This window comes from Melanerpes formicivorus, unplaced genomic scaffold, assembly GCF_026170545.1.
Source record: "Melanerpes formicivorus ecotype bairdi unplaced genomic scaffold, bMelFor1.0.p_v2 SCAF_27, whole genome shotgun sequence".
Taxonomy (NCBI): domain Eukaryota; kingdom Metazoa; phylum Chordata; class Aves; order Piciformes; family Picidae; genus Melanerpes; species Melanerpes formicivorus.
Genome location: NW_027142379.1, coordinates 8,716,319 through 8,730,739, shown reverse-complemented (window position 1 = coordinate 8,730,739; position 14,421 = coordinate 8,716,319). Strand labels below are relative to the sequence as shown.

Sequence of the window (14,421 nt, the reverse complement as noted above, 5' to 3'; positions counted from 1 at the left end):
ATGATCTGTGAGGTCTTTTCCAGCCTGGTTGATTCTAAGCATCTTCTAAGCATTTTACCTCTTAGCAATTATTGTCTCAACAGACTCAGAGTCCACAAAACACCATGGGATTCCATAACAGAGTGGATTAGCAACCTCTCCTCACCTTTAACTGGAGCAATTTCTAGCCATTCCCTTTGAGATTGTTTGAAATGTTGGTCACAGACACACAATCCAGCACAATCTAAGCATACCAAGTTAGCTTTTAAACCAAAAAGGGTATAAACTACTGAATTCTACCTTGTGAAAGGGCAATCTAACCAAGTATTGTGACACATACTAGAAGTAGTCACGTAGTGAATTTCACTGTGTCATTTGCTTGTGACCAGCTGTTACCTAAATCCAGCTTCTGAATTATTGTATACCAAGAATCTGGGGCTGAAGTTCCCCATATGCCACTCCTCTCCTACTTACTGACCACTCTTTACACACTCAAGTTTGAATATTTTGTTCTTGTAACTTTCTGCAAGGCATCATGCAGCTGGAATTATTGTCACTCTAGAAACATAGGAAATGGGGAGGAGAATTTGCAACATGTTATTAAAGTCATATATAACATCCAAAAGCCAGAGGTACACCCCTCAGTGCCATACTGCAGAAGCTGTAAAATTATTTCCAGTAGCATTTAGAGACTGTGCTATTCACTGCAATTTAGTGATTTGTGGGCATAGAATCAATAAGGTTGGAAAAGACCTCAAAGACTATCAAGTCCAACCTGTCACCCAACACCTCATGACTACTAAACCATGGCACCAAGTGCCACGTCCAATCCCCTCTTGAACATCTCCAGGGACGGTGACTCCACCACCTCCCTGGGCAGCACATTCATGCTGGATGAGTGCCTTGTATGCTTCTGTGGGACAAAAGTCACAAGGTGTGGGGTTTTTTTGAAGGAGTGAATATAGGCTAGGGCAAGATGGTGGTAAAAGTCTTGCTGGCCTGAGAAGGAACATATTCACAGCTGCTTGGCTGTTACTTGCAAGTATGGTGTGCTTGTGCCAGGACCAGAAGAGAGTTCTGGGGAGTCCGGCAAAGGGAGAATTTCAGACATTCATGTGACCAAACCCAGATAATATGGGAAGAACCATCCTCATCTGTTATACCAAACTGGCTGATCCTAAGAAAAAGCGCTGACCTGGTTAATTATAGCTCAGCTTTCAAACAGTCTGGTTTTATTCAGGAGTGCTTTTAAGCTGATAAGAGACCACTAGGCTGTAAATTAATTGTGAAGAATTTTTTATCTTGCACTTAAATGAAACACGTTTTCCAAGGGTATTTTTTAATAGCTTGAATGTGACTAGATTGCCTATCACTTCCCAGGACAGTCTCACTTTTCTCCAGTGGACAGTCACTGTTTAATCTGTTATTTTTTCTTCTCTAAGTTGCAGTCTAATCCAAACTCTAGTTCTCCTTATGCCTTTATCCACTAGCTTGAAGAGCCTATTAGTGCCTGCTGCTCCCGCCCCGTGATGTTGCTTACACAATGTAATCATATTGCCTCTTTTCTTGGAAAGCTGAATAGCTTGGACACCTGAAATCTCTCCCTGGAGAGAATTGCTCCAAATTATTTTTAGGGTTTCTTTCTTAACCTTCTCTAGCATTTCAATATCCTTTTTAAAATGCACATACCAAAACTGGACAGCTTCCAGTAGCTGTCTCTCTGATGCTTCCTGCAGAGAGAAAATCGCTTTCCTGCTCCCTTGAAACATCTGAGGATAGCTGCAGCCCCTTCAGGCCCCTTTTCCCTAGGAGTGTAGCACAACTCCTTCCTACTCTGCCCCCCACCTCCTTCCCTGTGTGCAGAGTAAACCACACTCTCCCCAGTTCCACTCCAGAGTAGCTGGCAGGTTCCATCACCTGGAATCGTATTTTTTTCATTGAGCTCTATTGAAACACCTCCTGTGTCAAGGAAGCTCATCTTACCTGCTCCTCAATAGGTGACACATGTAATGAGCAGGCCACATATCACTGAACAGCACCTCTTATGGCCATGGCTGTGTGACTTTACTTACCACACTGATCACCTCCTCAGTAAAACATGAATCATGTTTGGCAGATCACTTCCCATAGAAACAAACTTCATCCATACAGTGGATTTTTCTTGTCTCTTCTTCTCCTTGGAGCTGGTCAACAATAGGCTAACCAGTCTACAACTACCTGCTTACCAAAATTAGTTTTTCTGGATCTCATCTGGACACTGCATGCTCAATCTTTCAAGATTTCCATGTTATGACAAGATTTACTTGAAGCAGTGTCAAAGAGATGGTTATTCTCTCCACTCTCCCACCCACTCTTCAGGGAGTCATTTGTGCCATTTTTCCAGGTCTGATGGGTTTTATATGTTCTTAGGGGGTACTTCCTAAGCTCTCTCTCTTTTTTTTCCTAACTTCCCTTCTAATAATATTTTTTACTCTACCAAACACACAAATGCTTTATAGCCCAGAGCAATTCCAGGCATGGATGCTCCCCTCATGGCTTTTCTTCCCTTATGAAATCTCCATGCTTTCTAGTTAATGTCGATTGCCATCTTACCTTTGTCTCCCAGTATTAGTTCTACATGATAATCTTCTCTTCTCATTTGCTGACTCCATTTCTCCAGGAATGAGTTTTCAAGGAACATTATCCACTTTTCTTGATGGTGGCCTTCTTGGCTACCCCCCGTATTGCCCTGAAAACTCCTCTGTTTTATTCCCCTGTCTGCCTTCACAGGTGTTTTTGTACCAAACCAATTTTTTTCAGCTTTGGAGAAGTAACTTTCTCAAAGGAGCATGTGTGTGTGCAAAATCTGGTTAAGGCTGTCAGGGGCAGCTGTGAACAGAAACTGGAAAGAGGGAAATACTACTGCTAGTGAGATACTCAGGTGTCTCCTGTTAAGTGCAAGAGAATGGTGCTTCTAGCAGCAGGTGTTAAAATGAGGAGAATAACCCAGGTGATACCTATTAATCTTGTGAGACATTTTTGCTACTGGAGGTATTTAGAAGGCACGTAGATGTGGTGCTTAGGGACATGATTTAGTGGAAGGCTTGGCTGTGCTAATGGTTAGACTCACATGATCTTAAAGGTCTTTTCCAGTGGTTCTGTGATTCTATGATACTAATGGGAAAGCAGAATTTTTGCATGTCACTTGCACTAGGATAAATAAACATAGTCAGTTGTGTTTTAACCCTTTTGAAAGGCGTTCTTTTAGTGCTTTATACATTTTAAGAAATCCCCAAATCTGGGCTTTTCCTGAGCCAGAGACGAAACTATTCTGTCAATTTCCATAGAGTTCGAGTGTTCCCTGAGAACAGCTCTCCTCTTCTCGCAGGTTTCACCTTGGAGGTTTGCTGTGTTCCTGTCAGTTTCACCCCCGGGTTTGGTAAACACTCCTGTCAGCATCAGTCAGAAAATCGTAGTAAGAAATTTACTAGGTTTGTGTTCTTGAGCTTGACAGCCCAGCGCCTCTCCCTCCCAGCCCTGTGCCACATGATGCATTTCACCTTTTTTAACTTTCTGCAGCACAAAGGATAAATAAATCAAAGTTAAATTCTCCACTGGCTGTGCGATCCGGGGCTCCGCTCTCTCCGGGGACAGCCGGCTCTTGGCCCCGGCTCCAGCAGCCGCGGCGGGGCTGACGCGGGCCCCGGCGGCTCCCCCCGCACTGGCGCCGCTCTGCCGGCAGATGGCGCCGCCGCGCCGCCCGCTCCTCCCGCACCCGGCGGCCCCCACCCGCACCCCGGGCCCGGAGAGGGAGCAGCGGCGGTGCCAGGCGTGTGTGCGTGTGCAACATCCTCCGCCTCCGTGCCGGCCCGACCCGCGTCGACCGCGTTACTAGCGGCGGGCGAGAGAGGGGCAGGAGCAAGCAAAGGCGGCGGGGAGTCGGGGTGGGGGGGGAGAGGGGGAGAGGGCGGAGACGGGGCTAGCCCGAGGAAATCAAACGGCCCCGCCATGAATTAAGCAGCGGGCTGCAGAGGGGAGGGCCCCCTCCCTCCCCCGCACGGCGCCCGGCGCGATCAGCGCCGCCCCGCACCGGAGCCGCCTGCTCGGGGCGCGCCAGGCGCGCACGCACACACAGACAGGCGGCGGGGGCGGGTCGGCCGGGGTGGGGGGGCCCCGGCAGATGAAGATGGCAATGTCTGTGATCCAAGCATGCCGCAGCCTGGCTCTCTCAACATGGCTGCTGTCCTTTTGTTTTGTGCATCTGCTGTGCCTGGACTTCACCGTGGCCGAAAAGGAGGAGTGGTACACGGCCTTCGTCAACATCACCTACGCCGACCCGGCGGCCGGCAGCGCCGAGCTCCGCAGCGAGAAGAGCGAGTGCGGGCGTTACGGCGAGCAGTCGCCCAAGCAGGACGCCCGCGGGCAGGTGGCCCTCTCCGCCTCGCCCGTCGACCGCTACGCCTGCGACCCTGGCACCCGTTTTAACGCCCCGGCGCCGGGCAAGAGCTGGGTGGCCCTCATCCCGCGGGGCAACTGCACCTACAAGGACAAGATCCGCCACGCCGCCGCCCAGAACGCCTCCGCCGTGGTCATCTACAACGTGGGCTCCAGCAACGCCAACGAGACCATCACCATGCCCCACGCAGGTGAGCTCCGGCACCCTGCCCGCAGCCCGAGGCTGTGCTGGGTGGACGGACGGGGCCCGCTTTTCCCATGCGTGGCGAGCCCGCCCAGCCATCCCGCACCCTTGAGGGGTGCTGGGGACGAGGTGCCCTCGCACCTCCTGGCAAGGGAGCGAGGTGGGCTGCGGGCCCGGCCGGGCACGCATACCCATCCCGGAGACCGTGGAGCATCTCTCTGTGGTGCCATGGCAAAGGATGGATGTGCTCCTGGCAGCACCGCACGCTGGTGTTCCAGGGGTGAAAAGTTTGGGAGATGGAAAGTTTGGGTCTAGTTGGAGGAATAGGTGGGACGCTGAGCCCACCTCGGGGAACCAATGTTATGTATGCTGCGTCCCGAGGACCCTCTAGCAGGTGTTGTGTGGGATCAGGTGTGATTGAGACCTTTCTCCTTGAGAAGTGCAGTGTCTATGATGCAGGCTTATCAGGACGTGCAGTCAAGTAGGGAACACGGTGTCCGCTGTCTTGTGATAGTGTAAAAGTTGTGGGATCGGGTGGGAATGTAGAGTATCTGATTTAGTGAGGACAGGAGAGATTTTGTCCGGGACTGAAATGGGAGGGGTCACTCCCAGGTGAACAGCGCGCTCCGATAGAGTTGTGCTTGCAAGTGTCAGCACATGGGCGCTCCGGTCCCAACATGTGCTTGTCAACTAGAACGCCGGAGAAATTCAGTCTCAGAAACAACCCAAACCTCAGGTTTTGCCCACAGAAAACCGCTGGGTTTGTACCAGTGTTTGATCTGAAATGTTTCCAAACAGATTATCAGATGTATATATTTAGGGGTGGTGATTTCTGCCAGGGGTCACTGGGCTTGTATACCAGCAGCCTATGGCACGGAGACTAAAATGCCACCTATTGTGAAATCTCAGTTTGGTTTGCCTCCAGTAACTAATCACGGCCAGCTGTTTCATGCCAGTTGAATTTTAGCAGAGTTAGGGGGAAATTGAAACACAGGCTGCCAACCAGGACATTATTCTAATGACATTTTAAGTTTCCACATTGAACTAGCTAGCATGGATGTGCCCCAAAACAGTTGGTTGCCTACCTGTAGTACTGCTAATGCAGAGGTAGGGCTTTTGGAGCTTTTGGTGCTTCTTGTCTGCAGCCTCTTTAAGAGACTAACCATTTCTTAGAGTAAATTGATGTTTCTTTGGTCTATGGGTGGAAGATGGGGTTTTGTTAGTGTTTTCCATTAATTTTGTGAGACAAGCAACTCATAACCTCTTGAGCTTCTTAAAACTGTGCATTATAACCTGCACATCGTTTAGCAGCTGTTCAGATTATACTTCTTGGTACTTTAAGCATCGCAGCTTATATCCTAAGCACTGTAAAATAGTAGGAGCTTGCCATACTGAGGCACCCTTCAAGTAAAGCTCAGGCTGTTTGAAAGCTCAGGATGCCTCGCTTGTTCTTGTCTAGTGAGTTTCTCTGAAGCTGCCAACATGTTGGATCAATTAATGGTTTGCCTGTTCTTAAAGTATGCACTAAGCTGGTTTCCCACACAAGTGGTGTTTTATTAAGAAACAGTGGGAGTAAAAAATGAGTCTAACCTTTTAAAATGTTAGAGCTTTTGTTTGTTTTAAAGTCTAAAATGAAGCAAGCAGGGAATCTTTCTTACTGCAAGTGGCCTCAGCTTTAAAAATCCAAACACTGTATCGCTTATCTCGGGAGCAGCTTCTTTTATGTCATATGACTCCTTAGGGTTTATTCTGAGAATCCTTTTTGAGCACTCAATTGATACCCAGCAGTGTGATTGTACAGCACCAGAGGCTGAAATGAAAGGCAGCTTGCAGAAAATAATCTGGACTTGTTGAATTCGGTCAGTGAGACCAAAGGGCTTTGCTGATTGATTGTGGGAGGTTGTATTCGGTTTAGGAATTTTTGTGTTCTGAGAACTGGTTGTTGGTCTTACCTAAGGGAAAATCTGCTCTCTAAGGAGTTTTAGACCATGAGTGTCCTGGAACAGGAGCTAAAAAGAATTGTTCTTAAACAACATTTAACAAGGCAGCAGGGATTTAGAACTGGCTTTTTCTGTGCTCTTCTTCGTGTACCACCTTTACGTGGGACTAAGTGAATGTACAGGCTGTGTAAAATTATCTGACTTGCAGCCTTTGGCACTTGCTTGGTCCCAGTCTAAATGATAGCATAAGCTTCAAGGGAAGAATGAATCAGGTTCTTGGTTTCTGAGTTCAGCAGCATCTGCGGTGCTCTGCCCACGCCAAATCCTGGAGTGGGAAGAAGAAAATTCCATTCTGGAAAATACTTGGGGGGTGGGAAGGGAGGGTGAAATATGACCTAAAAAGCAGTTTAAAAGTCAAAAGGAATATGATGTTACTCTCTCTCTCTTTAATGTTTATCCTCCCACAGATTTATTTTTTTTTGGGGGGGGGAGAGGGGTGGGTTCATATAAGCTTAAATAATCTTTCTGTACAGAAAGCAGTATATCCTGTTGCATAACGTGGCTTCTGCCCTGACTGAAGAACTATTACTCCTGAGAGAGATGTTTTTCCTTACGTTCTCTTCTGTATGCTTTGCCTTCTTTGTCGTTTTATCTTACCGTGCTGCTTCTGCTCCTCTCACCCCACCTCTCATTTCATCTCTACCCTTGTGCTTCGTCCCCCCTCTTGACTGCATTACTGTGCTGTTTGCCCTTGCCACTTTCTTCCCAAAGCTCGCTCTTTCTCCTGCCAGAGATCTTACCTCACAGCTGTATGTTCGGTTACGCTGCCTGTTTCCTGCTGCAGTGTGTGCCAGTGACCCTTTGCTGACATGATGCCTCCTGAGTTTAAAATCTGTGGGCAGCTGTAGCAAAATACCAGTCTGGAATTTGAAGGAGAATTGGTAGACCACCTCCTCCCCCCTTCCCCTCCCCCCCACACTAGGATAATGTTGTATTGAAGCTTGTTGTGGAAAACCTCAAATACAGCTATCCAGGATTTATTTACAGTGCACCAGGCAAACCAATTTGCCCCAGTTCAGTCACCGTACTGAAAGCCTTCGCTTTCAGGGAGCTTGCACTTAGGTCACTGCTTGCACATCCAGAAGAGTGAGGTAGAGTGCTGACATCTGCGTTCACAGGGAATGCAGAGCTCTGTGATTCTCATGCTGGGACCCACTTAGCTTTTGCATCATCTGCTACAGCCTCTGCAAACTGGCTTCCTTGTTTTGTTTTATTGTTTTGGCTTGAAATATGGTATAGGAGCTGTGAGGATAACTTCTGCTTTTTGACTAAGTAGATTTTAGCCAGAGAAGGAGCAATTGCATCCAGAATTTCTGCTTCAGTTGCTTTTTAGTTCTCCTAAATCAACTTTCCTAGTAGAAAAGTGCCCTAATAATATAAAGGATGTTCTTTGTCCTCCAGAATAATAATCCATGGTGTTGGTTAGGGCTCCTGAATGGCATTTTTTTCTTTTTCAGACCAAATTGTCTGTTATTTAGGTTTGAAAAGGCTCTTAGTCACTTTGTCTGTACTCAATAACTTAGTATTACTTGGAAGTAGTCTCACTACCTGTTGCAGTGCATCCTAACACTTCTTCTGAGCTCTGAATAGATACAGTATGGGAACCTTCCAGATGATTCAATATAAGGACTTCTGCTCTCCAGCTCTAGTTTAAGGGAACCTAGGCTCACCACTTCTCACTTGGGCACCTGTGGCTAGGGAGGGTTGTTAACTGTGGCTGTGCATGATTCATATGCAGGCAAAAGTCAGATCTTCAGCGTTCAATATGGTTTGTAACTTCCAGTTTGAATTCTGGGGTGCTCCAGGATATCTCACATGAAATAAATTGCATCCCAGGTATTTTGCCCCAGAAGCACATGGAGTCATGCAGTTTTGCATTCCCCATGTTCTACTTTCCCAGTGCAAGCCATCACAAATCTCAAGTCACTTGCTGTGCATATCATCAGCCTGTTTGCAATGACAGGCAGGTGCTTCAGCTTTTGTAATGGCTTCTGCACACTGGCAGCAACGGCCAACTCTGAGACCTGGATCTCATAGGTGGTCTAAAATGGCTCTGACTTCTTCCCTCCCTCTTTGACCCTCAAGTACAGCATGTGTGCTCCAGCTGGCATGAGGAGATCGTGTCCAGCCCACTGCCAAACCAGGTGTGTCCCTCCACACCTGCTGTGAATTTGGCCAGCCTTGTGCACATGCAGTTCAGTAGCAGCTTCTTCCCTTGTACTCAGATTTTTTTTGTTGTTCCAGCACCATTCTCACCTTTTACATTTTTTTAAGCTGCCTTGGTAGTAGTTTTGGCTTTGGGCACCCCTGTAGATTTGTACAGATTTGCAAATTAAACATTGAAGTTGAGAATTTCTCTCTTTACAGACTTAATTCACTACTGTTGCTACATTTGTTCCTTCACTAAAACAACTGTTTTCCTAACTTTTTGTTGAATTCTAATGAGGGAAATGTGCTGACAGCGTGCACACTGCATTTACATATGGATGAGAGGGAATTAATCAAAGATTGGAGATTTCAGGCTTCTGGGGACTGCCATAATTATTTTCTGTTCCAGGCACTCAGGATTCATTCCTAACCAACTCAGGGAGGGAGAGAGATGGAGATCAATGCATCTCTGAGCCTTTACCATAGTGAAACTGAGGCATAGCTGGAGTGTGCTGCCCTCCTTGGGAACACAGATGGGCTCCTGGATCCATCATGTAGGCCTGGATTTCAGTAGTTTTAGCAAATCTGGTTCTCTGTATTTATCAAAATCAAGGATTTGTGACCTGGGATAGAGCCAGCAGCAGTGCCAACAAGCTGCAGTTGCTGAGGGCCACACTTTCTCCTAGCTCTGCTGTGGTCCATTGCTAGACTTCTCTACTGCAGGTGTGTTTGATTCTGCCAAGTGTGGGGGGTGTAGGCTTTGGGTTGTTAGGTACCTGGTTTAGCTTTAACTGAATTAAAAGAGATTAATTTGACCTACAAGCACTAGAACAACAAAATAATCTTGGTCTCCAGTACTACAAGGGCCAGCCACTTCAGTGCTGGGGTGCTGAGTTTTGTCATTAGATGATACCTTTTTTTGCCTTGTTGAATCTCACAGCTTCTTTCAACCTCACAGCTGGGCTTGTGTGCCTCCTCCTGAGCCCATTGCAGTCTGTGAAAAGACAGTGAGTCCACTGAGCTTTGGATCAAGCTATGAGGTACAGCCTTTCCTACAAAGCAGTGAAGTATTGATTTATTGAAGATTGCATTGATCCTCCAAGCTTACTGATTGCAAAAGCAGTTAGATTTTTTCCATGCTCTTTAGTTATCTGCAGCATTTGTTTGCAACAATACTCATACAAGTGCTGTCTTCAGATCTCTGCAGTAAGAAGTGACACAGCAAGAAGAAGATCTTCCTCAGGAGCAAATCTGTATCAGCGCTGAATCTGGTTGCTGCCTCTTAATCTGGAGCACCTGCTCTTGATACAGTGTCCTTAAGAGAATGGCTTGCTTTTGATAAAGCTTGTTCTAGTGCCATTGGTGTTTTGGCTTTAAAATGGTTTGTGTTAGCTTGGGTTGTTAGAATACCATGGGAGTCTGTGGCTAATGTGTCAACTCGGTTGTAGCTCACTAATTCATGCAGATCTATTTCTGTGCTGCTCCCTTCATGGTACGTCACAGAGCATGGGAACATTTTCAGGACAAGGGGACAGGGGAGAGAAACCTACAGTTAATTCAGTGTTGGAACTTTAAGAGTCTCTGTTCCTGGTAGAAGAAGAGGGCATTTCTCTGCTGTTCTCGCATAAGCCTAGGACTAAAAGAACCCATTATTTTGTCCCGCTTGTTTGATAGAGTTCATAGTGCATTGTCATGTGAGATGGATGAGCTTCAAGTGACCTCTGCCTCCATACACCATGAGCCAGACTGCTGAAGAGTTAGATCTTTATGAAGGGATAGCCCAACAACTTCTCCACTTCCCAATAAATTCTGCATAGCTAACCTGCACAGAAACAGCATTCATTGCAAGACAAGCCCTGCTTCTGCCCTTTCAGTTGGATTTGAGTGCTAGTTACTTGATGACTTCTTTGGTGCAGAAGAATGAACAATACAATCATTGACTCATAGAAATCAGATATGGAAAAGACTGAGTAGTCCATGCAACCGCTCACCTTACTTACGTGGGACTGCTTCCTATGGTGTTACCTTCTCCTACCCTCACAGTGCTTTTTGCTTAGCATCTTGCAGAGGAAGGGATCTTGGGGTGCTTCAGAACCAAATGCAGTCTGTGTAAGCAGCAGAATTGTCATGAAGCTGGGAGGATATAACACTTAATTCTTATAACTTCCACAAAGTCATCTTGGCAGAGGCATACCTGCTGAAGGATAAGGTTTAAAGCCATCTGTAGCCATAGATAAAATATTTTGGAACTGATGATGCCCAAGCAGGGTTTACTCTGCTGCGTCTTGATGCCGTAGTGGGATGTGACCCAGGGCTGCATTAGTGCCCTGCTGTCTCCTTGTTTCACTCTGCTGGTTTTGGTTTCTCTGAAGAGAAATCTAGACAGAAAGGCCACGTGTCAGCCACTACACTGTTTGACCAGATGCTGAGTGTGGATAAGGGTCCTGAGTGTGGATGAGGAAGCCTTACGTGTTCCTGGGTACATTTTGGTGTAGTATCTCAGAAGGTAATTTGGTGAAGAGCTACAATTTCTGTTACCTCAAGGAGAAAACCAAAACCACTTGGGTGAAAACTCAAATTGTGAAATTCATTGGATGAAACTTACCAGATTTATATCTGCTGTCTGACTCACTGCCCTTATTGGTGGATGCCAAGATTCAAGAAACCTACAAGTTTGCCTGTGGTTTTGCTGTGAACTGAAGCTCTCCAGCAACAGGCTTACTGTTCTTCAGTGCATTTTGTGCCACACTTTGAAGTAATCCTTGAACCAGGATAGGTTAAAAATTACTGGTTTTAGGAGAATTTACCACCCTGGTGGAAACAATGACTTCTGGTTCAAAAATGTATGAGTGGAAAGACCTCTTCTCTCACCATCTAGCAGATGGATAAAGATTGTTTTGCTTATGACACAACAGTACTATGCAGCTGTGTTTTACAAGAGAGCTTTAAGGCTCCTTTTTAATTCACTATTTGAGATAAACCTTAGACAACTGAACTGAGAACTGAAGGAGATGATGAAAAGATTAACCAGTTTGTTTTATTGCTGTTCTCTATCTGAATATGAAAAGCTAGCCTCCTGGATTCTTAGGTACTTATAGATATAATAGCCTATTCAAATAATTGTTCATTTCTTTGCCCTCTCAAGAGTGGTTTATAAAAAACATCAATAAAGTGAAGTGCCTGTTCATTTGCTTCTGACAGTGTAATCATAGTGATAGCCAAATATACCTAAGGGTCTGTCAGAGTGTCAGTCTCAAATTTCATGTGTTCAACTGTTTGTGCATGGAAGGGTAGCCCATTTATTTTTTCAACCACCTTTTCAGTTTGAGGCAAAGTTAGAGGGGGAATAAAAAATGTTGGTCATTTTAGTTCCCAAAGCACAGCAGTGTAAATGACAGCCCTGTAACTTCGTGGAGTCCTGGTTTGAGTTTATCATGTGGACCCCCTCAACAAGAATAGAAACGTCATATTTGCATAGGAATGTAGTTCCTCCAGGGATATATGGAATAGGATGAGTTGGCAAGTGCTCCCTTGTGCCACACACTTAATGAGACATAGCTTTTAAAAATTAATTTATATTCCATGGTGTCTTGAAGCCTTTGTCATGAGAGAGGACCCCTGGCACTGGGGTGCTCCATAACAAAGCAGTTATGCACTGTGCACTGTTCTACCAAGACAGACCCCTACTACTGACATAGTTATCTGTGAACTATCATCATATGTCCCTGAACATTGGCTTAATTATACAGGAGATTATTCTTCCTCATAATTTGTTCCATACCTTAGGCCTCCTCCCTTTTCATATGCTCTTTGGTTGGCCTCTTACTGTTCAAATCTCTCCTTACAAGGCATCTCTTTTTGCAAGTCATTGTAAGAGCACCTCACTGGATAATATACCCATTGTAAAGAGAATTATGTATCCAATTAATCTCTGACTTCCAGCTTTATAAATCACACATCATTAAACCATGCTCTTCTCTTTATTGCTTCATCTTGCAGTCCTTGTCAAAAAATCCATTTCCAGCACAGTCACTGTTGTATTGTGTGGAACGTGTCTGACATCACAGAGCAGCACCAGGGATGGACTCAAGAGCCTAGAGAGAAAATCCATCTTTAGTTAACATATATGTCTAATCTTGAGCTGTCAAATGTGTCAACACTAGTTGAGTATGTGCTAGTTGAGTGTGTGCTGTGGGTTGGCCGAGTTCAGGCCCAGTTCAATAACCTGTTGTGTGGTTCTGTTGTTTTGCTTAAATTGATTTGTGGAGCACTTGAGAAGCGTTTACACCTGGTTGTTACTGTCACACTAGCAAGAGCAATTCCAGTTCCTAATGATCAAAGCTCTGGGTGCCTAACAAGTTTCACTAGAAAAGATTCCTTGGATTTTCCAATGATGCAAGAGTATCAGTATCTGATAAGTATCAGATAAGATCTCTCTGGTTTTCCATCCCCTGTTCCTAGCTAAAATGTTAGAAGGTGTTAGCGTTCTCCTTTTCCATGTCAGTATTTTCTGTTGGAAGACAAAAGTATAGTTTTGCTTTTCCTTTGCCCTTTCAGAAGTTTCTGTATTAGAGAATCTTAAATCTTTGGTTATATTTCTGGGGCATGTCTGTGTTGGTCTTCAGAGGAAGATTATCTTTAAAACAGAAGAGTCTGATGCTGCAGTCTCTCTCATGATTGCTTCTTATGCTTGTACAGAATGCACTTTCCTCTCTTGAATCTCTTTAAGCTTTTATTATGCACTCAGTGTCTCCTAGTTTTACCTGCCAGTATCACATTCCTTGATTGAGGCAGCTTTCACAGAACTCTGTGATCTCCCTGCCTGGTCTTTATATGTCCATGTGTTTGAAGTCCCATCTGGTTGTCCATGAAATTCTTACCTTTACTGAACACAGTATCAAGACTCTTCACGGTGGAAAACGAGAAGCTGAGTAAAATCCATTATGTCTTGTTAATATATCGCCTTTGATGTCTTTCTCTTGCCTTCCTTCTCCCTCAATCCTCTCTCCCTTTCATTTTCTTCCTTTTTTTTTTTTCCCTTCTTTTTTTTTTTTTATTTTTTTGGCAGGAGGATATCTTTTACTTTCCACTCTTGCAGTAAGTCTTTCCCTCAGACTTCTTACCTTTTTCTTCCCGCTCTGTCTTGTCTTTGTATGTGATCTGCACCTATTTTTCATCTCTTCTAGGCTCTCCCCCCCCCTTTTCTCCCCACCTCTCCCCAGGCTGACAAAAATAGATGAAGGCTGTTGCTTTAAATACAGAGCTGGCTGTAAGGGGAAGCAGAGCAGGATTATGTCCTTTTGGTTACTTTTCCTTTGCAGCTGACTCAGGGTTTAAAGAGCATCTGCTGTCTGCTGCTCAGGGTCAGCTGGGAGGAGTGGGACAGCGGCAGTCAGGACGCACACGGCCATGCCATTTGTGTACAGAAGGCTGCCAGGCGGGCACAGCACATTTGCTATGTATAGAATGGCTTTGTGCTGAACACTCCTAAGCCTTTTTCATGAATTCTTAAAAGACTAAATTATGGTCCCCTCTATGTAAAGAGGCAGATCCTGTACTTTCATGCTTTTGCAGATGAAGATTAAACTTTCCCTGCTGAATGCTAGGAAAATGGACCAGGAATTTGTCCATCGAAACTGGTTGTCTTCAGTTGTGAAATACATTTCCCACAAAACA

The 14,421-nt window shown here is 45.4% G+C and overlaps 1 protein-coding gene across 1 annotated transcript in view; it reads left to right on the top strand.

The window, feature by feature from the left end:
* The first annotated feature begins 3,921 nt into the window (after window positions 1-3,921).
* Window positions 3,922-14,421, top strand: part of RNF150 (ring finger protein 150) — a 151,717-nt gene continuing 141,217 nt past the window's right edge. The window contains exon 1 of the mRNA XM_068154041.1: window positions 3,922-4,604. Coding sequence (XP_068010142.1) covers window positions 4,139-4,604 — 466 coding nt within the window. The 5' untranslated portion in view covers window positions 3,922-4,138. The remainder of the gene's footprint in view (window positions 4,605-14,421) is intronic.